Source organism: Taudactylus pleione, unplaced genomic scaffold, assembly GCF_031769625.1.
Source record: "Taudactylus pleione unplaced genomic scaffold, aTauple2 ptg000244l, whole genome shotgun sequence".
In the NCBI taxonomy this organism is placed as follows: Eukaryota; Metazoa; Chordata; class Amphibia; order Anura; family Myobatrachidae; genus Taudactylus; species Taudactylus pleione.
The window spans coordinates 14,089,116-14,113,701 of NW_028284646.1; the positions used below are offsets into that span (position 1 = coordinate 14,089,116).

The following is a 24,586-nucleotide window of genomic DNA, read 5'->3' on the forward strand; positions in this document are numbered from 1 at the left end:
GCAAAATACAGATTACAATACAGTGACCAATTGTATGGATAGTAGGGGGGAACAAGAGAAAGAAAAGGCTCAGAGAGAAAATGGTGTGGCAGACTAGAGAAAGGACAAAGACAAGAAAACCTGTGGTCACAGTTTACATAGAAACCAAACTTCAATTATGCTGCACACAATGAACAATGGCAAATACAGTCGAAACGTGTCACAATGAAGAACAGCTTTTATATTGAGTAAGATGTTTATGCACAAATCATTGTAGGATAAAACAGGATATCAATCTTGAAACCAATACATTTTTGCATGGACTGTCTCCATGTTCAGTTGTCAATAACTCTGCTGGCAATGCAAGGTTCAACTTCAGAAACCAGTTTTAAGTTGTCAAATTTTGAGTTGTGCTTTGCAACAGATGCCTATATGTAATATTATACTAGCTTAGCAAACATGTTCTGCTCCCGAAAGTATACCAATTATGCTGCAATCATCATCATCTTTACCTGGCTTTTTATCCCTTGCTGCGTAATGAAGGTTTTCAGTGCTCCAGTTTCAGAGTTCTGAGGGTAGCCGAAGTCCAGGATTTCTGTGCCACAAAGAAAATCATTAGCAATTCAAATAACGACTTCTAGGACGTGCATTAATTCAGTTGGAAAATAGCAGGATACAATATACAAATTCCATGGCCGCTAGGTATAGGATGGAAATTTGATGGTAAAGAAAAATTACCCAGAGAACTTATTATACACAGTTCTCTATATACAGTAACAGCATGTACCCAAGCACCACCCTTACTTCTCACCATCAAGCAGCTCATAGATCAGCACAAAGTTGTTTTTTATGTTTTCCTCACTGATCTTCCCAAAGTAAGCAGTCATGACATCACACATCTTGTAGAGGAACTCGAACACCATGGCGGCATTGACATTTTGCTTGGTGACTGCTGCCAGCCAGATGTTTGAGCGCTTCACATGAAAGAAGCTGGTACGAGCAATGTTGGTGACGGGAGAGCGCACCTGCTGCCGGGCATGGATGACATTGACTCGGAAAGCATCCACTGCATTCCTTCTGCATGAAAGAAAGACATACAAAAAGAAAAAATACATTTATCTCCATACAAGCTGCTGTTTTAAATACTAATAAGGAGTTTAAAAACTTTAAAAACTATTGGCACAATGTATAAGAATCAATGTATTATAACACAATTACTACTACATTAGTGTTAGGAGAAAAAAAACACATCAGTACCAACCGTTCAAAAACAAACATACATTTAGTGTTAGGCAACAGTTTTAAGATACGTTACATGCATTAAACAGAGGTAAAAAACATTGTGCAGATCTTCTTACCACCTTCAAAATGATTCTATTATCAATCATTTCCCTACCGGAGACCCAGAACATGATCTCACAGAAATCTCTGTACTGTTCACATGTAAATCCTACCATCAATATCATTCAGCCATAGTGGATTAGAGTGTACGCATACTTTGAATTCCATTAGTGTGAGGAAGAAACAAAGCTGTAAAATCAGACTAGCCATTTCCACTTATTTATCTGTAACTGGTTTATGGACATTAGCAGAGTGTATGTAGCTACATATTCATGGGTCTCCAGCAGAGAGAAGCCAACATTTTACTAGTTAGTATTGTACTTCCCATACTTCAGCAACAACTCCTAACTCAAACGAGTAAACAGATTTTTTTAATTTATTTAAGCATGTGTTAGAATATTGAGGTTACTGAGTTAAAACAGCAAAAAGTTAAGAATCCAGCGACTTTGGCACACAGCACACACAGAGGCAGACAGCCGGCGCTACAGGGCAAGTCGCAGCAGGAAGAGTGATCTTACCTATTGCTACAGCAGCCAATGAGGTGATGAGATGAAAAGAGATGGCACCAGCGAGGAAAGGACAGTGACAGCAATGAAAGAAAGGATTAGAAATAAAATACTAAAAGAACACAGCAGCAAAGATCCAGGAGGAGAGTACGCCACATACTGGAAAGGGAAATCCTTATGATACACACAGTACTCACGTGCATGCCAGAAAGTTTGTCAAAAAGGCTTAGGGGGCACCCTATTACCTGCGGTAATTTGTAACACGGAAAAAAACAGGCTTATTAATCGCAATAAAAGCCAGATGCTCATTATTGGGCTATCCAATTACAGTCGTTTCTTTGTGTGCGGAAAATTACTGTTTCTTACCTGAAACTACATAGGTCCGCGTCTTTTTCGCTGATCCTATGTAATATTGCGGCAGTGATAGCCCAAAAAAAAACACCTTATCGGGATGGGGGGGGGGGGGGGTTTGGCTTCGCCTGTCTATGGCAGGCAAAACAAAACCACCGTTAAGAGCCGGCATCGGGGCTAATTGGATAGTCCCATCAGCGGTAATTAGCTGTGGCTAATAGGCTACCGCCCTTAAGCTATTGTACTCATAGGTTTCAAAGGATGAAGACAGCCAGAACTTAAACAGAAGGGAGCATGACAAATATCAAACATGCAACATAGAGCTGCCCACAAGTATGACACTACATAGGAAACCATTATTACTACTACTATTATTATTATATGGAGTATCAACTCATTATTTAGGTGGAAATCATGAAAGTTGTGTGTTGATTGTATGAAGCAATAAAAAAGGGTCTTAATACTATTATCTGATGAGAAAATAGTCTCTAATGTAGAGCTTCCATTAATTAGGAGGTCTAAGTTGTGCTTAGAATAAAATAAAGTAATTTTTTGCTATGGATCTTCATTTCCTGCTCATACACATAGTTGCAAAGCGTACGAGTACAGAATAGCCTGTAGCTAATGAGATTAGTATCCCGACCATTTCACAGACAGTATCAGAACACTATGCAGAAGACAGTGACATGCCTACCTATGCAATTACATTAATAAGGATAGGGCTACCTAAATCATGATGGAGGCAAACTGGAAGCCACAGACAGATCTATGGAAAGGCGCGGGTGTAGTAGGTATTACCGCCGGCCGCATGGCCAACGGTTCTATTCCCGACAGAAGCAGTCCGGCAAGGGTGAAGATCCCGATCGTTAAAAAAGTAAGTATCGCTAACCCTTTTTACCCCCCCTAACCCTCCCTTAGGGGTGCCTAAACCTAACCCCCCCCCCCCCCCCCCCCAAGTGCCTAAACCTAACCCCCCCCCCTTCCCCACAACCTAACCTCAAGTCTCCCGGGGAGCCCTAAAACCTACAATACAAAAGACTAGCATGAATTAAGACTGCACTAAGAAAAAATAACATTATACACTATTAAAGAGTCTTCTTTTCCTAGAAGTAGTCCCAGAGGTATGTTTTGGAACATTTCTGTAGGATGAACCTTCGTCCAACTAGGCATAGATCAAAGGGTAATGCATGGTGCTGCAAAATGATACGGTAGTTTAGGTGGCCAGTAACTGTGCGAGTTGCCAACTTGGAATCCAGCAAGAGAGCCCTAAACTATCTCGCTTCTTCCTCCATGTTTGACAGTCGGTGTAACTGGGGTATATTTACAAAGCAGTGGCTTGTAAAAGCATCCTCCTCTTCCCAGCTGCGTGTCTTAAGCTGGGTACATACTTTGATGACAGATTGGTCAGCAGACCAATTCGCCATCAGAGCAAACAATTGATAATACTGTGCAAACTCTGCCAGATAAAATGTCTTGTCGGTCTGACAGGCATTCTATCTGGCAGCCTGACACCCTGCAGCTATCACAAGCATACGACCCAATATCTGCACTCCTCCCCTGGGGAGGAGCCATTTTCCAGTTCCTTCCCTGTGAAGGAACAGGGGAGATGTTGTTGGTCGGCAGCGGCTGGGCATATACTGACAGATGCGGCCGACATTTAACTTTCCAAATATCGCATAGGAAGAACATGCTGGACGATCCTGCATGCCCAACTGATCAATATTTTAGCATTGGTAAGCCAAACACACAGTGCAATTATTCGGGTGATCCGCTGATATCAGGACGGATTGGCAGGATAAATGTATAGTGTATGCCCAGCACTAGTTATACACACTTACCAGTGAGCCGCTTGATGTATCTGGGCTGACATCACAACATGGCTCCTGCCCAGTTGAGATGTTCGTGTCGGTGGTCCCTGCAGCAATGGTATGGGCGGTCGGCAGGTCGTCCATACACACAGCCAGATGCACCAATACATCTTCAGATATATTGGCATCTCCTGTGCTGCAGAGCTGACCGGATATGTCCGATCAACGTCATTCACAGATATAAGGGGTGTACACACCTGCCAAAGCAGTTTTGATATATCACTTGTCGTTAGTACCAAGTGTGTACCCAGCTTTAGTCAGAAATTTAAAAAAGGCAATGCTTTTTGCCATTAAAAGCAATGCCCTTTTATATTTTGGGCTTAAAAATGCTTGGAAGCAGCAGATTTTATAAGCTTCCACTTAGAAAAATAACCCCACAAGATGAGCAACCATCCATTCGCTACCCAACGGCATACAAAAACCCTACGTAATGAACCAAGGTTTAAACTTTTAATTCATTGGTCCATAAGACCACATTCCAGTCTCCAGTAATCTATTGCCAGTGCTTCATGGCCAAAGTAAGCTTATTTTCCATTGCTGCAGAACAGCTGTAAGCTCTTAACCCATTACTTCCTGAAAAAGAGGCCAGTTTCTGTTTTGCCACCTAAACCCTTCTTTTTAAACTTCCAGCAGTTTACGGCTTACCTCGTTACCATTTCAGGTTATTCACTGGACTTGCATTATAATAAAAACTGGAAAAATGGGGGTGTTCTAACACACACACAATCAGAAGCTGGAAATGAGAAAATAAACTATATATGGATGGCAGCCACAGTGCCAACTATTGTAGTCATTTTTAATATACGCTTTATACTATATTTCATTCAAAATGCCTTAAGCTTCCATGCTACTAGATGCAAGGTGTTGCCCTTGTACAATGACAAAATCTGAAAAACAAATGACTAGCTACTCAATGTTTGGGGGGTGTCAAACACGACAGCATTCCACAGCCATTCTAAAACCCCTAACCTTTTATTCACTAATGTCCATACTTGCAAAATTAAATCTTTACCAGATAAATGTGGTTACATTTAAAATAATTAATTATTACCATATATGGTCTTTACATTTCTAATTTTCACCCAATGTTGATCATGCAATATTGTTTTCATGTCCTGTTTCCTGTATTAAAAAACCCCCATCCTAATCAACCTTTTGTTTTCTTAAAGGCCGCAGTGTTAACCTTGCTGAGCTACACGCACCACCTGGAAGTAACCATTACGAGTGGAGGAGTAGACTGTTCCTTAAGCCACCCAATAGAGACACTGAATTCTACAGAAGATAAACAGAGGATGTGCCGCATTCCATCTTACAGGGTACAGAGGATAAAAAAAATTATTCTTGCAGGGTAAAAGAAAGAAAAACTTATAAAGGAAGGCAGTGTGCTGTCAAGTCATAGTTGATGAAACCCTCCAAAAATGCTTTAGCCTGTTAAACAGCACCTGCAAAACGACTAGCCCAAGCTGCTAAATGATCCAAGGAATTAGTGGTGTCAGAGGCAAACTGGAATTGTCACAGGGCTGGTATGTACGAGAGACAGGAGACCAGGATTCAGAGGCGTAAAGGGAAATTGCTATTTAGTTGTGGTCAGAGCATGTCTTTCTAGTGATCCCCAGATGAGATGGCTTTAGATTTAAAAAAAAAAAAAAAAAAAGTCTGCCAATTGTCCAAGTCTGTACTAAAGATGGCCAAGATAATAAAAAAAAAAAAAAAAGTTACATTGCCAACTTAAAATATTGAAAAATATTTATTCCACCCACATGTTTACTAATAGTTTTCAGATATTTTCTACCTATATTACAAACAACCCCACTACCAAATAACAAAACAAAAAGTTAACTAAAATAATTTGCTACTTACAGAAGTTTAGGTTCAATCCCTTATTTAATGTGCTGATATTGTGTGTATAAATAAAAACTTGTAAACGTTAGAAAAAGGATTGACCTTCACTCTAATAGCTGTAAAATAATTATTTTGTTTATGGAATGTGCCAAAATTAAATACAGCAGTGTTAAAAGGGACACTATACTCATTGTAAGAATCTGAAAAGAATTCCCAGGCTACAGTGGACAACAACCTTGTCATGCAATAACTTCAGCCATGTTCTTAAACATTTGATTCACTCCATGAGCAAAGATGAATGCAAACATATGACATGCCAGCAGTCCCTCACATGCATTCAGGCAGGCTGGACAAAACAATGCAAAGGTCAGGAGCCATGGAAAGTGCAACCAGTAAGGCTCCTTAAAACACTCTAAAAAGAGTTAACAGTAGTTTGTGGCACTGTGGTAACCTGGTTACTGCAATTTGTCCATCCTTGAGTCTAAGGAGTATATTTGCTAAACAGCGGGTTTTTAGAAGCGGAGTTGTTGCCCATAGCAACCAAATTCTAGCTATTATCTTCTAGACTTTGCTAGATAAATAAGTAGACTCTAATTGGTTGCTAGACAACAACTCCACACAAACATCCACACTTTAGTAACTATACCCCTAAGTGTGCAAAACCTCACTTCTAACCACTAACTGGTGGTAAGAGGAAAGAGGACAAAAAGGTCTGGGTCACAGGCAGATGGGTGAAAAAACAAAACTGCCACTTACCCAATGTCATCTCTGTACACCCGGGAGATGAGGACCTCTCCCTTGTGATTATAAATGAACAGTCCGCCGATCATGATGGAATGGATTTAATCTTCTCTTCCCATGGTGATTATGCCCAACCTGTTGAAAAGCTTAACATTAGCAACACAACTCAGGATAGCTTGATAAATGTTATTTTTGTTTGACCACTGATACTGTAATAAAAATACTGAAATAGGAACACAATCTATAAACCATGCAAACCATTATCAATGAAAGAGACAAAGATACATCGCATAAAAATCGTTAGGAGAAAGTAACCATAACATTTACAAGAAAAAAAACAAAAACACACAACGTCGCCCCTACAAATTTCCAGCTGAGGAGAGTATTCAGTAATCTAAACACATTCCTTCGAATATCCCAGCAGGAGAGAGGCCAACCCATTCCCCTTCTGGTAACTTGAAATGTCCTAACCATATGTGCAACATAAGCTTTTCAGCGCAGATCATTTCTAACGAGGTTTTCTCCAAATGAGAAATGGTCATGTGAAAACACAATTGGCATACAAGGGGATAGCTACCGGCTTTCTCTGCACTTCTCTCCAATGTAACATCTAACAAAGGCCTGGCTTTCCCCTAGACTAGGGCAACAATTTAGCACAAGGAGCAATAACAAGCATAAGGAGGGGGACAGACTAATTCATACTCAGGGATTCTTCCTATAATCTGTGTTAACCAGTGTCATCAAGGGGTAGCACAAAAATAAAACACAGTCAGCACCCCCACTGGTCCTAATGAGGAAGGAAGAGGCAGGAATTCACATAAATGAGATTCAAGGGAAACGGCTGAATCAAGAGGAAATAGCTTTCTATGGAAACTGCTGAGTTAATGAAATAGTGGTTTCTGATAATACAAATACATATATTACTACAGATTAAACTCTATTGTACTGTACATCGTCAGGCAAGTATTCAGCAAAGCATGAAACCTTTCCAGAAGCAGGAAATTATGACGGATAGAATTGTAGATGCACAGCCATAGGGGGTCACATAGAATTACAATTGCATTAAAAGCACTGCTCCCTAGGTTAGATATTTACAATACTGAAATATTTGAGGCCACTCTGGTTTAATTGCAGTTAGGAGAAAACAATTCTGGATAAAGAGGCAGACTTTGTTAGATGTTAAGGCATTTGTTTTATGTACATAAATCCACCCTATCTTATACAGATCTATTGAATGGTTGAAGCATAAAACCAGTATATTCCTCAGTAACTGGCTGGTTATAGATTAGACTACATAATTTTACCATGAAACACACAAGGAACACCATTATCTTAGTTAACAGATGTAAGAAGAAAACAGACAAATGGAACTGTTCCATAGCAACCACTGCTCATGTGTGATAAGGCATCAAGTACAGCATCAGGCATGAAGGCCAGGTACACTTTACAACGACGTGTATCCCAAACACTCAATGGGCAATAGAAGGCTATATCGGGCAGCTGTACACACGGCACGATCCGTTGTACGACCAGACAACATATCCTTCCACTCTGCATTCACCTGCATGCCATGAACGTGCAAACGATGGTACCCACTGATCGATATGGACAAAACATTGTTCCGATTCACATCAGAATTATATAACGTCCAATATAACGCCTATTGTGTACCCGGCTTAAGAATCACCTAATGTGGAAATCAATTGAATGAGATTTTGTTTAGCGCTGTAGAAGAGTGCCTGGAGTGATTCTCCACATCACTCTCGGCACTTAAGTCAGGAAATACAGTTTACCGTGACTAATGCCCGGGTCTTAGTCACAGTAAAATGCATTTTCCAACTTAAGTACCGGGTGTGATGCCGTTAGCCAGCAACTAGAATGGCACTAGTTAAGTTGGATTTTTGCTCGCACACCAGAAGGGTGCGAGCAGAATTCTATTCATGGGTTTACATCTCAGCCAAAATCGTTAAAAAAATTGTTACGTGTGTATGCACCTTAAGCAATACTTTACACGATTTGCCTGATTCCAACGCATCGTGACGACAAATCGTGTAAAATATGCCCAAATCGTAAGTGTCCACTCACGATCACGATGCACGTCCCTGCAGGTCGGACACAATGTCAGATCGTGAGCACGTCGCCAAGTGTGTAGGTACCATTAGGGCCATATTCAATTTGGAGCTAAAAGCCGTTCTCTTTCGCCGATGACACTTATCCCCGTATTCAATTGTAGCGTCTTTTTCCCAGTGCGAAAACGCAATGCAATGTAATAGGCTAAAACGTTTAGCCTATGAATACCCGGTGGAAAAAAGTGCAGAATTGCGGTTTTGGGGTGCAGAGGTGCGGAAACCACTCTGCACCCTTTGTACACCCCTCTTGACACAAACTGCGTCCAAAAAATCTTGAAAAAAACAAAAACAAAGGACACCCCAAAAAAGCACTTTGAAAATGTTGGCGAAAAAGTTCAAACTGGGGTACAAATTCAAAAACTAGCTAAATAGCCTTTGGGGGGTCTGCAAGTATGGAGGGAGGTGTTTTTTGATTGCAGGTGTTTGCTGAAGTTGCGTTTTTTTACGCTTTTTAATGCTTGACTTTAGCGATTTTTAAATATGCTTGCACCCATTTTCATATACCCCAAATTTGATGCGACTACTTATTTTCCCAAAAAACACAGAGGTAAATGCTATTCTTCACCACTTTCTCAAAGATGCTAAAAGCAGCTATTGAGACCATTTAAAGACCTCAAAAATACCTTCAGCAGGGCTATTCGGGGGTACCCATAGTGAACCCCCATGTCAGAGCATCTTTAGGGGGGTGTCAGGCTGATTTCCCCAAAAATGACAGGGACTTATCGCCAATTTAATTTTCACCGGGTCCTGCTTTCGCCGATTTGGAATTTAATACGGGGATAAGCGGGGACGAGCGTGATAACTTTGAAGGGAAAACCTCAGATTACGGTGAAAAAGTACGGCAACGGACTCTTCACTCCAAATTGAATATGCACCGAGTGGCAATGAGATTAGTGACATTTGCTTCTCAAATAAGTTACTATGTACTTAAACCCAATGGGTGTAGAGCTACATCACTAAAACGCAGCCATTTACCTTTTTAAATAAGAGGAAACAAAATATACCTTCTTTGAAAAAAAATGGTTGAATATATTGCGGGCGATAATACGTTTTTTTTTGAAGGCGTGCTAATTAATGGGCTCCCAATGTTGCAACTCAATTGTTTTTGGGAGCCCATTAATTGTCCAACTTGTAGACTGGGTTCTGCATAAATTGGCTAAACTTATCTAAAGTCCTGGTTAGAGCAGTTTGGGCTACCAAAACCAAGATTTATTGCGCATTTCTGCTCGCCTCCATGGCAGGCGCTGAGCAGAAATATTAGTGCTTTTGACTATCGCGCCAGAAAGGAGCAACAATTTTATTGCTCCATCAGGCGCCCATCAATGACAGCTGTTGGGGCAAACAATTGATTTTCCCTTATGGTCTGCTATAGATAAAAGCTGATTCAAATGACCTATACATACAGACGGGGCCGTGACTAGGGGTGTGCGAGCGGTGCGGCCGCACAGAGTGCAGCGCTCTGTGGGCGCACCGCCACACAAACACAGCTCCTGCATCTGGCTAGCAGGGTGCCTGTAATGGCACCGTGCTGCCAGAATCTCTGCAGCAGTGGCGCCTGGACAGTCCTTAGGATGCTCCAGACGGTCACAACGCTGCCACTACATCCTGAGGATGCTCCGGGCATTGCTGTAATCACCTGTTTCCGGTGCCAAGTGCAGGCCACGCCCCTCTGCATGATGTCATCTGGAGGGGGTGTGGCCTGCACCAGTTGTGCTAGCTAACGGCTGTGAATACAGAGGATTATAAATTGCACAAACATTGTTTTTAGTGAGATATCTGCATGGTTTGATGCTTTCTTAATCTCTCCATGACCTGTTGGAGCCCCAAGTAAGGATCAAGTTGTGATACAAGTGACGCAAAGCCAATTATTAATACGATTATAAGCAGCATACAAATACAGAGCAGGTGCCCACTCCCAACTCAAAATATGTCCTACCATTTACATGTGCTCCCAACTACATGCAGTGTCACATGCCACAATGGAAGATTGCATCTTCTAGGTGGATTTAATCTTTATTCTAAATGAGGACATAAGCCTCTAATAAAAGTCATCATACAGAGCAGTACTAAGAGTGCCACATTTAAACATATAGGGCTCGATTCAATTGCCCGCGATGTAAATAGCGGCGGGAGATAGCTCCCGGAGCTATTCAATTGTGCGCGGTGTTTAGTCGGAGAATGCCCATTCTCGCGACTAAACACCCTGTTTAAGGCGCGAGAATGGGCATTCCCCGACCTAACTTCCCGGCGCGATGGGCAGAAAACAGCCTCTTTTGTTGGATTTCTGCTCGCATCCCCGGAGGATGTCCCAGTCTACTCTGATCCTCCTGTACGTCCCGGCTGTCTACTGTCTCCAATCTCCGGCTGCTTAGAGCTCTCCGGTAGTAGGGTCTATGGTGTGACCACGAGGGGAGGGTTTATTGTACTTTTTGGCACCATTATTTTATGTGAAATGTGGTCCGTTATCACTGGAGGGTGGGGGGAGTGGAGCAGGGGAGCTGTGCAGAGCAGTGAGGGGGCCTCCATGTTACTGTATCCATTAAACTGTAACCATTTTGTGGACTAGTATAGTGTGTATAACAGTTGCATAACACACAGAGCTGTGCTCCTCACTAACTTCTGTATTTCTTTTTGGTGGGGGACGGTGGTCTGGCTCCTACACTTTCATCCTGGCTCCTAGATTTTAGAAAAATTTGTCAAGCCCCGAACATAGTTTAAAAGCAATTATTTATTGCTCATTCTAACGAGAAAATTGCATAGAGTGAGGCTCATGTGCAAGCTGCAGGAAACCATCTCTGCTGCAGCATGCTGACTCATGGCTCTGCAGATCACTCCCAGACACTGTTACACCCACTCTCCCTCTCCTGCCTTAGAACAGAGGGAAACCTCACCATCAGAGGGAAAAGAGCATCAATATGTTTAACGATCACAAAATATTAAATGAATGTGTATAGACAAATTGCTTTAGATTAGGTTTTCCTGTGCCCGAACCACAATATAGGCCTGGGCTACATTGTCATTCAAACATTATGGAAGTATGAAAAGCTGATGTGAACAAAGCAGTGACAGGACAATCGGCATAACGGCATTGACCAGTTCTGTGCATTTCAACTACATGCTAGCAAAACGTTCACTGAACTAATTGTCCAACCAAATAAAACTGTCTGGACACCAGGGTTGGAAAAAAATCTTTAAAAAAAAAAAAAAATTTTTTAAACAGTTTTATTTGTTTTTTTGCATGTGCATTCGAGTTGTTTACCGTTTAAGAATGAGAATGCTAGTTGTGGTTTTCTCCTATAGGATTATTAAGGCAGGAGTTTGTGGAGTCTCAGCTGATGCTAGGCAGTTTTAATACCTCTCTGGCCTGGTTCACCCTCCTTATTTCTCCATTATGTGTGTGAATTTACTGTATTGGTTCAGCTCACTCAAATGAAAACCACAAGCAACAAGAATGTGGAATAATACCAGGGAGATTCCTTTCTAATAGACTTTTTCAGACTGCTAAACTCTATGATCTCTTGCAAAGTAAAGTCACAGCTATACTACAACAAGCATTCATTTCCCTGTGCTACAAGAGGTATAAACCTCACACAAAATATTAACTGAAAATAACTGCTAACGAGACATTTAGCCGATAATTACATTTCTAAACAGACGTCAGAGAAAAGTGAATTATAAGCACAATGAAAAATAATTTAGTCTCTCTCCACATTGGTGATGGCTTACAATGAATATAAAACCTGTGTGTATACTTAGATAAAAGAACAGAACACTTTCCAAAATAGTAATTGCTATACTCTAAAGGGCTGCTTTAGAGCTGCACCCAAGTCCAACTGGTAGCCTGATCTAGTGCCTGTTAGCATGGCACAACAGAACACACAAATTTATGGAATCTAGACTATAAGGATATGAATGGCTGCCCCTTCCAAAAATAATTCCCATGGAAAAGACCAGAGGGAAAATATTGTGATATTTGTCACTAAACCAACATCACAATGTTGATATTCAGTTCAACAGACAAACAGCAGTATCACTGTCCAACTTGGCTGCACATGTGAGTGATGGAAATGCCACTACTGACTAAAAATTGCATCTGTTAAAACGCTGGTATACTTACAGGCAAGAGACCACTGTAGAAGTGTTGTTGTTTTGGAGGTCCAAGAGAATTGTTTCCGATCTCATATTGTCTGTGTTAAGCAGAGTACACACTATGCCGATCACTTGGATTAAACGCTTCCAAATAGCCAAGTAGTATGTACCTAGATTCCCCCCTGTGCCCTCCGTACTCAGGGCCTGATTCAGACCCGCTCGCAAGCGGGTCGATGGTGGCCCAGTGCTCATGCGCACGACGGAGCCGGCTCCGTCGTGCGCGAGACCCGAATAGCGACGGGCAATTCGTCGCTCCGGGTCTCGTACCAAAGGGGGCGTGCTGTCGATGTTGAGTGACAGCAGGCCCCCTTTGGTAGGCGGGCCGGGGGCGTGGCTGCCCAGACGGAGGTGTTCCCATGGGAATGCCTACCGTCTGGGGCCGGCCCCACTGACAGTGCTTTCGGCTCCGTTAGAGCCGAAAGCACTCTAGGGCTTGCGGCAACGAGACCCTACCACAAGGGTCTTGTCGCAAGCCCGATGGTCGCGATGGCCGCTTGCTATAGCTGTGGGTGGTCACCCACAGCTATGCGAGCGGCCAGGAGGCCGCTCTGAAAAACAAGAAGGAAGGCCCTGATTCAGAGCGAGCGCTCTGTCAGAGCGTCCGGCTCTGAAACAGGCCCACAGTGAGCTAGAAATAGCTCAATGTGTAAGTTCTTCTATGAGATCAGGAGGTCGGCAGTTTAAATATTATACTGCACATAAGATGTGACCTCTCGATCCGACAGTTGCAGGAGCATTTTAAGCCATTTATCAGCTAAAGCTCCTGCAACGCACCTGCATACACATCTATGCAATCATTGCTCTTAACAGCCAATGCCTATCTTTAAAAAGGAAAAGGTTAATATCTGGTTCTTAGTATTGTACTAATTTATACATATTATGCAGACGAACTACAGTTGTAAATCTTCTGTCATGAACTTGAGATACCAGTATCCTCGTAATATCTTTGAATGTTACACTATTTAATACTAAATTAAGTGTTATATTTTAACAATTGACAAGTGCCCCCCAAAAAGGAGTTTTGTTTTTTTTTCTCTTCTGCTAGCAGAAAAGATCCCTTGAAATATGTATTAATTACATAAGTCCAGGAGAGTACCACCAACAATCTATATATGATTAAAAGGAACAAAAAATAGTTTACACAAGATAACCTACAAATATGTTGGTTAGTAAACCTATTTGGTATCAACCTGTGCAGTATAACCCCTCTTATTTTTGTCTACTATATTTAGTAAATTAACTTCCAAATAATATACAGTGGCCTCAAGTGTTCATTCTAGGGTGGGCAGGGCGGCTATCACAGAAGGGCACAACGCGGGTTGGGAAAGTTGTTTCAGCAGGGCACTGCCATAAGACCAGGGCGCATTTCAGCTACTTCAAATCGGGCAGGGTGCGGCAGCCTGTTGAAACACTAGGCCTCAATTAACAAAGACTTACTTATTATAGACATATATGAGCCTAGTTAGAAACACAATGCTACATGCACCAATCGCAACCAATTAATATGCACATTCATTTTGCAATCAGTACTAAAAAACAAACATTATCTGAGCGGGCGCTGAAAACCAACCTGTTCATAAAAGTATATCCATCCACCATCTAACCATGTCACAACGTAGTCTACCTCTTAACTCCCCTAACACTGGCTCACTCCTTGGGCGGAATTCAATTGCTTCCAGCGCCAATCGCGCCCAACGGAGCTATTCAATTGTTGCTCCTGTCAGGCGCGATCAGCTGCCAGCGCTCCATCCATTTCAGCTCACAGCCCCAGAGGGCGCCCAAACAGCACTTTTCGCAATCGCGCCCAGCACTTTGGTCGGGATTAGCCGATTTATGCGGCTAAACCCTACCACTTTGGGCACGATCAGTGCAAAAAGCTGGAACAATTGAATAGCGGCCCGCGATCTCCCGTCACTTTAGACGGGAGATCCGGGCCACGAAAACAATTTAATTCCGCCCAATATGTTTTCCATTTGTTTCCCTCTTCCCTTTAGACCAGTGATTCCCAACCTCTGTCCTCAAGGCACACTAACAGTCCTTGGTTTTAGTGATATCCATGATTGTGCACAGATGGTTAAATAAATATAACTGAGGTACTAATTAAGTCACTTGTGCTCAACTATGGCTATCCCTAAAACCTGGACTGTTAGTGTGCCTTGAGGACCGTGGTTGGGAATCCCTGCTTATCTCCATCTCCTACTTCCCTTGCACACCTGCTACACATTCTCCTTGTGCTCTCTGCCCCTGGACCCCAATCAACTGTTTTTCCAGACAAACTAGACACCCAAATCCACCCAATTCATTGTTTGACGAATTTGGTGTTCACATCTTCTAATCTAATGAGCTGCACATCAAACGGGACCATGCCATGGAGTATGCGGTGTTGTTACATTAAGCTTGTAATAATATATTGCGTCGTTGTACGCCGGAACATGTTGTTACATTAATACATAAAGTCATCATACTGCGTTCTGATATATTGTTACATTGACACATCATTTAGGTGTGTACCTAGCTTAAGTGTTCCACGGTCAAATTGGTCCAGCCAGATTGCAAAGGTTCTTGGTAAGCTATGATACAGTCAGACAGCAATGTTGGCCTAGGGTCAGTAAGTTGCGCGAGTATAGAAGGAGAATATATGGAGGTCTTGTGTGGACTGTGTAAAGGGGAGGTTATTGGGTAAAATAGTGTATGGAGGTTAGGTGGGTGGCTCTGGAATTGGATTGCTTGCCTGAAGAGATGAATTTTCAGGGGACGCTTGAAGAGTAGAATACAGTCTTGTTGTGCGTGGGAGGGTATTTCACATAGTAGGTGCAGCCTGAAAAAAGTCCTGTAACTATGAAGCGAGATGTAGAACTTCACAAAGCAAAGGTGTTGAGCCGAGAGATATTGAGGAAAGTGAAGAGATATGTTGGTGTAGTTTTGTTGGAAGGAGTGCATGAAAAAGTTTTTGCAGCGTCTTGTGGGAGATGTGGGCGTATTCTTTATATGCATCTTAAGCTGGTCATACATGCTACAATTATCGGGGTGATCCGCCCGATATGTGCGGATCGCCCAGATAATTGTTGCGTGTATGTGGGCAACTTAGGCTTAAATATTGCTCGGTCGGGCATGCCGGATTGTCCAGCAAGCCCGTCCGATGCAAGATTTAACAGGTAAACTGTCGGCCGCATCAGGCAGTGTATGCCCAGCCGCGGCCGACAGTCAGACGTTTCCTGTGTTCCTTCCCATGGAAGTAACAGGGAAATGTCTCCTCGCCCGGGGATCGGTATGATTTACCACCGGAACCCTGGCCGGCGGTTCAAATCCCGACAGCGGCTGCCCGAACAGGATGAAAATCCTGATCGTCCCCAGGTAAGTATTCACTAACCTATTCCCCCACCCTAACCGTCCTTTAGGGTGCCTAACCCTAACCCCCCCTCTAAGTGCCTACACCTAAAGCCGCCTAAACCTAAGTCCCCTGGGGGGGTGCCTAACCCTAACCTCTCCCTTCCCCTAACCTCCCGGGGGGTGCTTAACCCTGTCCCCCCGGGAGCCCTAAACCTAATCCTCCCCCCACCCCATGGCTGTCCGCAGCGGCGCCCGGCATCACTTCAATCGGGATGCCGGGCGCCGGTCTCCCGGCGTCAGTAAAATGACAGGCGTCTAGATGTCGGACAGTCGGGCGAATACACTGAGTAATCTCACAGTATATGCCGCTGACATCTGCGGCTGGCAGGCTGCCAGATAAAATGTCTGTCGGTCTGACAGGCATTTTATCTGGACATGTATGCCCAGCTTTAGATGTATGTAATATGATCTGAATACAGATTGAATGTGAGGAGCAAATTCAGACTCAAGGATGACAAATGCAGCCAACTTGAGGGATAGGGTTTATTGTTTTGTTGGCAACAGAAAGAGATGTCAGGCCAGCAATAACTATTGGCCAGTGATAATCAATTATGAGATGGCGAGATGACATCAGAGATGAAACAGCAGGCCAACACAGATGGTGAGGCTAAGTAATCATTCACATACAGATGATACTGAAATATGATAGAGCTGAGTAGTTTTCAAAGAGATGTGGTATTGGATAGAGGAAAGCAGATTACCTAAATATTAGCTTTGTGGTTACCCAACTGAAGCAGAGGATATGGATCCGGAGAAATGAACACGGCAAGGGAGATTTGATTAATAGTAAGAGAACAGTCCTGAAGACCTAGGCATTGCAGTGTTTGTATGGAAAGAGTGGTCAATGTCAAATACAGCAGAGAGACCCAAGGACTGATCAAATCACAGACAACCATGAAATTAAATGGCTATAAACAAGTGAATTAGAATAACATCTGAAGATTAATTTGCTGCAGCATTTTTGCACAGTATGATACTAGTTTATAATAATTATAGAAGCCACTCCACATTTGAACCAATGAGTGTGGGCAGCGCACTTGCCCCTAGCAGGCAGAATAAGCAGCATTATAGGACAGAGGAACCAGGATGTTGAACCAGGCATGCATCCAATCCAGCCACATCCCTATAGTGCCCCAATTAGGTGGGCACTATGGGGATGTGGCTGGCAGAAAAAAAAAAACACCAGCAGTAATAAATGATTGTGTGCAGTAGAACAGAAGGGTAGATGTATTTCTAGAGGCACGCATTGTGACTCTATAACTCTTCCTGCTTCGCCCCTATTTCAGAGCCGAAGCCAGAAGCACTATCGATAAGATTTATGAACATCTCATCTGCCAGAGTTAGGAAGTGAAAACTCCCCCCTCCGGCGATCCCTGTCTGAGCACACAGCGCTCCAGCTTATGCTGGGCATACACTGCCAGATAAAATGTCTCTCAGACCGACAGACATTTTATCTGGCCGGCTGCCAGCCGCAGATGTCTGCAGCATACACTTGAGAGAAATCTCACAATGTATAGCCCGACATCTGCGCTCCGCCCCCGGGGGAGGAGACATTTCCCTGGAAGGAACACAGGAAATGTCTGTCGGCTGCGCTGGGCATACACTGCCCGATGCGGCCGACAGTTTACCGGGTAATATCGTATCGGACGGGCATGCTGGACTATCCAGCATGCCCGACTGAGCAATATTTAACCCTCGGTCGCCCCCCCCACGCTACAATTATCGCGGCGATCCGCCGATATCGGGCGGATCATCCCGATAATTGTAGCGTGTATGGCCAGCATTAGTGATGATGCGCTCTCTCTCCCTTCCCGGCCAGCTCCAACATGCATGCGCGGGATCTCATGTGCAGCCCAGAGCCGGCAGCCGCCGCATCAAGGACAGTGCTGCCCCTGCTGTGGTGGTGGTAAGGACAGCTGTTGATATTGATAACTGCAGCTGTCAGTGCCACTGACCAATCATACATTGCCCTGCACATCAGCACTGCTAGCTTATAGATAGCAGCGCCCCTGTCATTTAACACAAAACCCCACAATAATACATGGGGGAGAAGCGGTATCAGTTAATTTAATGTGTGCGGACACCACGTCTTCCCCATATCGTCCCTCTCATACATTTCCCGCACAGACCCGTATCTACAGCCACACCCGCAGCGGGTGACGGGGCCTAACCACGGACTCATCATTCTAACAGAAACGTAACCGGCCGTAGCAGCGCTGCTCCCGGCAGCCACAGCACAGATGCCACACGCTGGGTCAGGTACAGGTGGGCACAGGCTGACGGGTGTATCCCACAGTGCCCGGAGCAGCGACACACGGGTGGCTGGGTATAGGTTACTCGGCTCACTACAACACTGCATAATAACTATACACGGAGATGCATTATTCATATGGACGAACCCATCAGATGTTGTGGCTGACAGCCGCCGGTGTGCCTACTCCCGATCCTAGAACCGCCTCCTCAGCCGGGAGCCCAAGATGGCCGATCCTCCTCCCACCGCTCCTTTCCGCAGTGCTTACGTCACCGCGCAGCTGCGTTACATTCCCGGCTCCTGCCGTTGGCATGTGACATGGGGAGATCTGCGCATGCTCAGCGGTGGCTCAGGCGGAGGAAGAGGAGGAGGCCCCCTGCTGGAAAAGAGCGCTATCTTCTTGTCCGGCGGCAGCTGCAGCAGCAGCAGCACTGAGCCGCTCCGTCACCTCACGTGACGTCATCAGTCCCTCGCTGCACGGAGGGCAGACCGGTCTTCGCTTATGTTTTTGTTATGTAAATACAAAAATATATATAACTATAGTAGTATCCAACGACAAAACTCCTATTTTATATCCTAACTGTGCTGAGCCATATATGATCTTAAATATATATTGTGGGAATTGCTTTCCATTGAAAAGGTATGGTAAACGAATTACTTTACACTATAGGCGTCCAATGTAGTATGTTGATGCTTTTGTATAAAATAAACATTACATTTTGGAAAAATATATTACTATATTATTATTATCATGTATTTATATGGCGCCACAAGTGTTCTGCAACGCCTTACAAAATATAAATACGTAACTAGCGACATACAATACAATACAAAGCAGGACACAGACATGGATAATAAACATAGCTATATTAGCGACCTTTACACCCACATAAGCAGCCAAGTGTTTAGTTTCCCTAGTGGGGAGTAAAGCTGGCCACACACTAGACCAACTTACATCCAACCAGCCAACTTGTTGATTGGTTGGAATGAAAATCTGGTAAGGAAAGGGAGTAACTGATGATCAGCAATTTGCTTCTAAATTCCAGAAAACAGATGAAAATAGTCATCAGACAAGTTTGTTACATGTTTGATCTAAACAATTTGTTCAAACAACAGTTTTGTCCATTTTCCGGCATTTGGGAGCAAATTGCTGATTGTCATTTGCTTTCATTCCTTGCCAGATTTTCATTCCAACCAATCAACTAGTTGGCTGGTTGGACAGATAATCTTTAGATGTGTGGCCAGCTTAAGAAATAAATGAAAATACAGTACAGAGAAGCACAAGAGGGTAGAGCACACATAGGCAAACGCAAGGGGGGGTTCCGTCTGCCTGGAAACCCCCCTCCCCAGCCCACACCATGACAACAATAGAAATAGTAATATAATATATTTTTACTAGTGCTGCATGTTCTTCTCAGTATCACATATGAAATAATTAGCACCACCTGTGGATCTTTTAACATGTATCAGCCAGTAATAAATAACCTGTGCACCAACTAGGAGATCTGGAAAACATTCACTGTTAGGGATGTGCTGCTATATATGTCCAGGGCAGTGCTAGGTTATTCTGCTGCTCCCGGACTTGCTCTAATACTCTGGAATGGTGCCCACATCTTAAAAACATTCAGCTCAGGCAGGATGGCCTACTGGCACATCTAATGGCTTAAGGTGATTCCTGGTTCTCTATATGCTGGAATTATGACACACAATATACTTTGTAAGATGCATATTAAAGCTGGTTAAGTGCTAATTCTACCCTACTTATGGACAGGCCACACCCCCCTCTAGAAATCCTGCATTTGCCACTGAGCACAAGAGGGTAGAGGGCCCTGCTCGAAAGAGCTTACATTCTAAAAGGGAGGGGCAGACAAATAGGAGTGACACAGATGGGGTAGACGGGGAGGAAGGAAGATGTAGCAGCAAGTTAGGATCAGAGCTGGAAGGCTTTAATTAAGTAGTGGGTTTTAAGAGCTTGTTTGAATGATTGTAGAGAGGTGGAGAGTCTGATGGGGAGAGGGAGATAGTTCCAAAGGTGGGGAGCAGCACGGGCAAAATCTTGGAGGCGGGAGTGGGAGGAAGTAATCAATTGGCATGAAAGGCGGCGTGTATTATATGAACAAAGAGGGCAGACAGAAGAGTGAAGGGACATGAGATCAGAGATGTAAATGGGAGAGGAATGGGTGAGGGCTTTGTAAGTGAGTGTGAGAAGCTTGAATTGGATTCTGAAAGAGATTGGGAGCCAGTGGAGGGCTTGTAGGAGAGGGGAGGCAGATGTAGAGCATTTGGAGAGGAAGATGAGCCGAGCAGCAGCACTAAGGACAGACTGGAGAGGAGGGAGATGGGATTTGGGGAGGCCAGATAGGAGGATGTTACAGTAGTCCAATCTGGAGATGACCAGTAAATGTATGAGGGTTTTGTTGGCATCCTGGGTGAGATAGGGTCTGATCTTGTGAGATATTCTTGAGATGGAAACGACAGGACTGTGAGAGGTTCTGAATATGTGGTTTGAAGGAGAGGGAAGAGTCCAGGATGACTCCAAGACAACACACTTTGGGACTAGATGAGATAGTTATGCCATCTATTGTTAAAGAAATAGTGGGTTATATGGGAGGATGGGAAGATGATCAGCTCAGTCTTAGACATATTAAGTTTGAGAAAAATCGCTGGGACATGCAGGAAAAGATGGCAGAGAGACAGTTGGAGATACAAGTCAGTAGAGAGGGGGAAAGATCAGATGAGGAAAGGTAGATCTGAGTATCATCAGCATAGAGATGATAATGGTCAAAAGAGCGGATGAGTTTACCTAGAGAGGACGTATAGAGAGAGAATAGGAGAGGTCCAAGAACAGAACCTTGGGGAACACCTACTGTAAGAGGCTGTGGGGGGGAGGAGTCGTCGTGAGAGGAAACAGAGAAAGAATGATGAGAGAAGTAGGAGGACAGCCAGGAGAGAGCAGTGTCACGTAGACCAAGGGAGGGAAGGATATGTAGCAGGGTGGTCCACAGTGTTAAAAGCAGCAGAGAGGTCAAAGAGAATGAGCAGGGAGTAGCGGCTCTTGGATTTGGCAGCAAGTAGGTCATTGCTGACTTTTATGAGGGCAGTTTCAGTGGAGTGGGGAGAAGAGAAGCCAGACTAAAAAGGGTCAAAGAGGGAGTGGGAGGAAAGACATGTGGTGAGGCGGTTGTAAACAATACGTTCAAGGAGTTTGGAGGCAAAAGGGAGGAGAGAGATGGGTCGGCAGTTAGAATGTTAGGATCAAGGGTAGGTGTAACCCTCTTTTTACCATTAAAGGCTCACCAGGTTACTAACCCCCTTTTCACTAGTCTAATGTACCCACCTATATCCTCCCAATAAGTGGTACATATAGTGTTATCAGTGCCTCCACCAAAGTATACTTATATTATGTGGGCCTACTTGGGAAAACCCAGTTATGTAATATGGAACTGTAAGCTATTAAGTCAAAATATTGTCTTCATGTGAATAAACACAAAAGGTTATGCATTTTTCAATCATGTTTATATGACGTGTCAAATTGATGTTGTTTAAATTACTAGAAATTAGACAAAATATATTGTCTGTTATGTTAAAATGATTTAAACATACATTTTCTTTAGTTAACGGCTTCGGTTTACATTACATAACTAACATTACATTACAGAATACATACTCCAGTACATATTTTAACTTGTTACAACTTTGAGAGCAACACAGAATACCATATATATAACCTTAGTTGGGTATAAGGGCCTGATTCAGAGCCGAACGCTCTGACCAGAGCGCTCGCTCTGAATCAGGGCCCTCCTCCAATGTAAATGGAGCGTCCTCCTGGACGCTCGCATAGCTGTGGGTGACCACCCACAGCTTATGCGAGCATCCATGATGATGGTCGCGATGGTCAAGACCATCGCGACCATCGGGCTTGCGACGGAGACCCTGCGGTAGGATCTCGCTGCCGCAAGCCCTGGAGTGATTTTGGCTCTATCAGAGCCAAAATCACCCCCACTGACATCACTAGTGATGTCAGTGGGGCCGACTTCAGATGGTAGGCGTTCCCATGGGAACGCCTCCGTCTAGCAGCCACGCCCACCAAAGGGGGCGTGCTGTCAATCAACATCGACAGCACACCCCCTTTGGTGCGAGACCCAGAGCGACGGAGAGCCCATCGCTATCCGGGTCTCGCGCATGTGCACGACGGTGCTCCCTCCATCATGCGCATACGCAGTGGGGCAACATCGACCCGCTTGCGAGCGTCCTGCGCTTGCGAGCGGGTCTGAATGACCCCCTAAGTTCATCAGTCTCTGCATACATAAGCCAACCATAGTCCAGGTATATTTGTTCCTGAAGGTCGCAGCAAGATATTACTTTGTAGCTAAACTGCTGATGACCTGAATTAATGGTAATCCAATCGATTCCACTTCTGACTGATATTTAATATCCATTTGCAAAAAGAGTGGTAATTGTTGCAATTCTTCTTGTGTTATTTGCTCACACTATAATAATCCTAGTTATGATTTTTCAGGCACTTTAATGGTGCATACACACGATCAGATTTTTCCTTCAGATATGAACGATAACGATTTAAAAATCGTTCAGTCGTTCATATCTGAAGGAAAATCGTTCATATCTGACATGCCTGAACGATGGACGATCAACGATGCGCGTTCCCGATGGTCAGAAAACGATTTCTGACATCTGATGGGTTTGCAGTCAGACTTGGACGATTCCATTCATTTTAATGCAGTCAAAAATCGTTCAATCGTTCAAATCGTTCAAATCGTTCAAAACTTTGTTAAAATCGTTCAAATCGTTCAGATCGTTTAATCGTTCATCTGACAAATCTGACAAGTCTGACAAATCTGACCGTGTGTACGCTCCATAAGGCATGTAGTCTAACATGTCTGTCACCGGATTTATTTGTATGAAGCCATAAGAGTATAGATTCATTCTGCTGCTTTTGACAAATAGTCTCCTCTGACTCTGTAGAATAGATGCTCCCCCACATCTCTCTCTCTAGGCGCTATAAATTGTAAGCCTTAAATGCAGCAAGGCTTTATATAGTACTAGTGTCTCTCCTTTACTGCAACAATAAGCCACCTGGTTAGTCTTTGAGTGTTACTGTAGTATATTGCATTTTACCTCCTATGTCCATCACACCCTTGTCTACATGAGCTGTTTAGCCTGCTTGTGCCTGGAGACTTAGATAAAGGCTTGGGCTTCCTATTGAGTGTAAGAGTGGCAGCTACTCACTCCAGCACAGCGCAGCTGCTGCCCTGTCCGATTTGGATCCCAGACACCGCTCCGCCTCCTGAACATGACTGGCACCTCTCTGCTGCTTACGGCTACTGCAGGCCCCGCCTCCTGTCAGACTGTAGCTGCCGCCTGCTCCATGACACCCGCTGTCTCACTTCCACCATTGGCCTCCAGTGAACACTGCTGCTGCTGATGCCACAGATAACCAACTCTCTAGCAGAGTGAGTGCTGCTGTTCAAGATCTCCTGCTGTAACAGCTTCCCTGTTCCCTCTCTAACTCCACCCCCCTGTGCCTGACCGCCTGGCTGCTGGTCAGGACACGGGGGAGGGAGGGCTGAAGGAATGAAGGTAATCTCTGGCAGCACGTTTTTATACCTGTCTCTGTGCCAACCACTCCCAGTCATATCACTCCGCCCCTACTACAGAGAAAAAAGTACCACATAAACTGTCATATGAATACATGAAGCATCGACAGCATAAATTTGCTCATAAATTGTACATACATATCATTTACTAAAACCTATCTCTTAAAGAATTAAAAAATTAAGCATGTTTTACCTCAGAATATGTATGTCTATTAATACTAATAAGGGTTTAATTTAACCCTTAACCAGGGTTACATAGGTTTTTTTAAGAATGGGGGAGACAAGTGCATGCTTGAATGCAGAAGGGACAGTGCCAGAAAAAAGGGAGAGATTAAAGAGGTGGGCAAGATGGGAGCAAGCAGAAGGATAGAGGTAGTGGAGGAGGCGGGATGAGATGGGGTCAAGGGGGGGAGGTGGAAGGGGG

At 43.9% G+C, this 24,586-nt stretch overlaps 1 protein-coding gene across 1 annotated transcript in view; it reads right to left on the reverse strand.

Moving 5' to 3' along the window:
* Positions 1 to 18,890, reverse strand: part of AP2M1 (adaptor related protein complex 2 subunit mu 1) — a 31,713-nt gene extending 12,823 nt beyond the window's left edge. The window contains exons 1-4 of the mRNA XM_088479725.1: positions 18,696 to 18,890; positions 6,644 to 6,763; positions 791 to 1,056; positions 492 to 574 (exon numbers count right to left, since the gene is read on the reverse strand). Of these exons, the coding sequence (XP_088335851.1) occupies positions 492 to 574; positions 791 to 1,056; positions 6,644 to 6,717 (423 nt within the window). The 5' untranslated portion in view covers positions 6,718 to 6,763; positions 18,696 to 18,890. The remainder of the gene's footprint in view (positions 1 to 491; positions 575 to 790; positions 1,057 to 6,643; positions 6,764 to 18,695) is intronic.
* Positions 18,891 to 24,586: the final 5,696 nt, after the last annotated feature.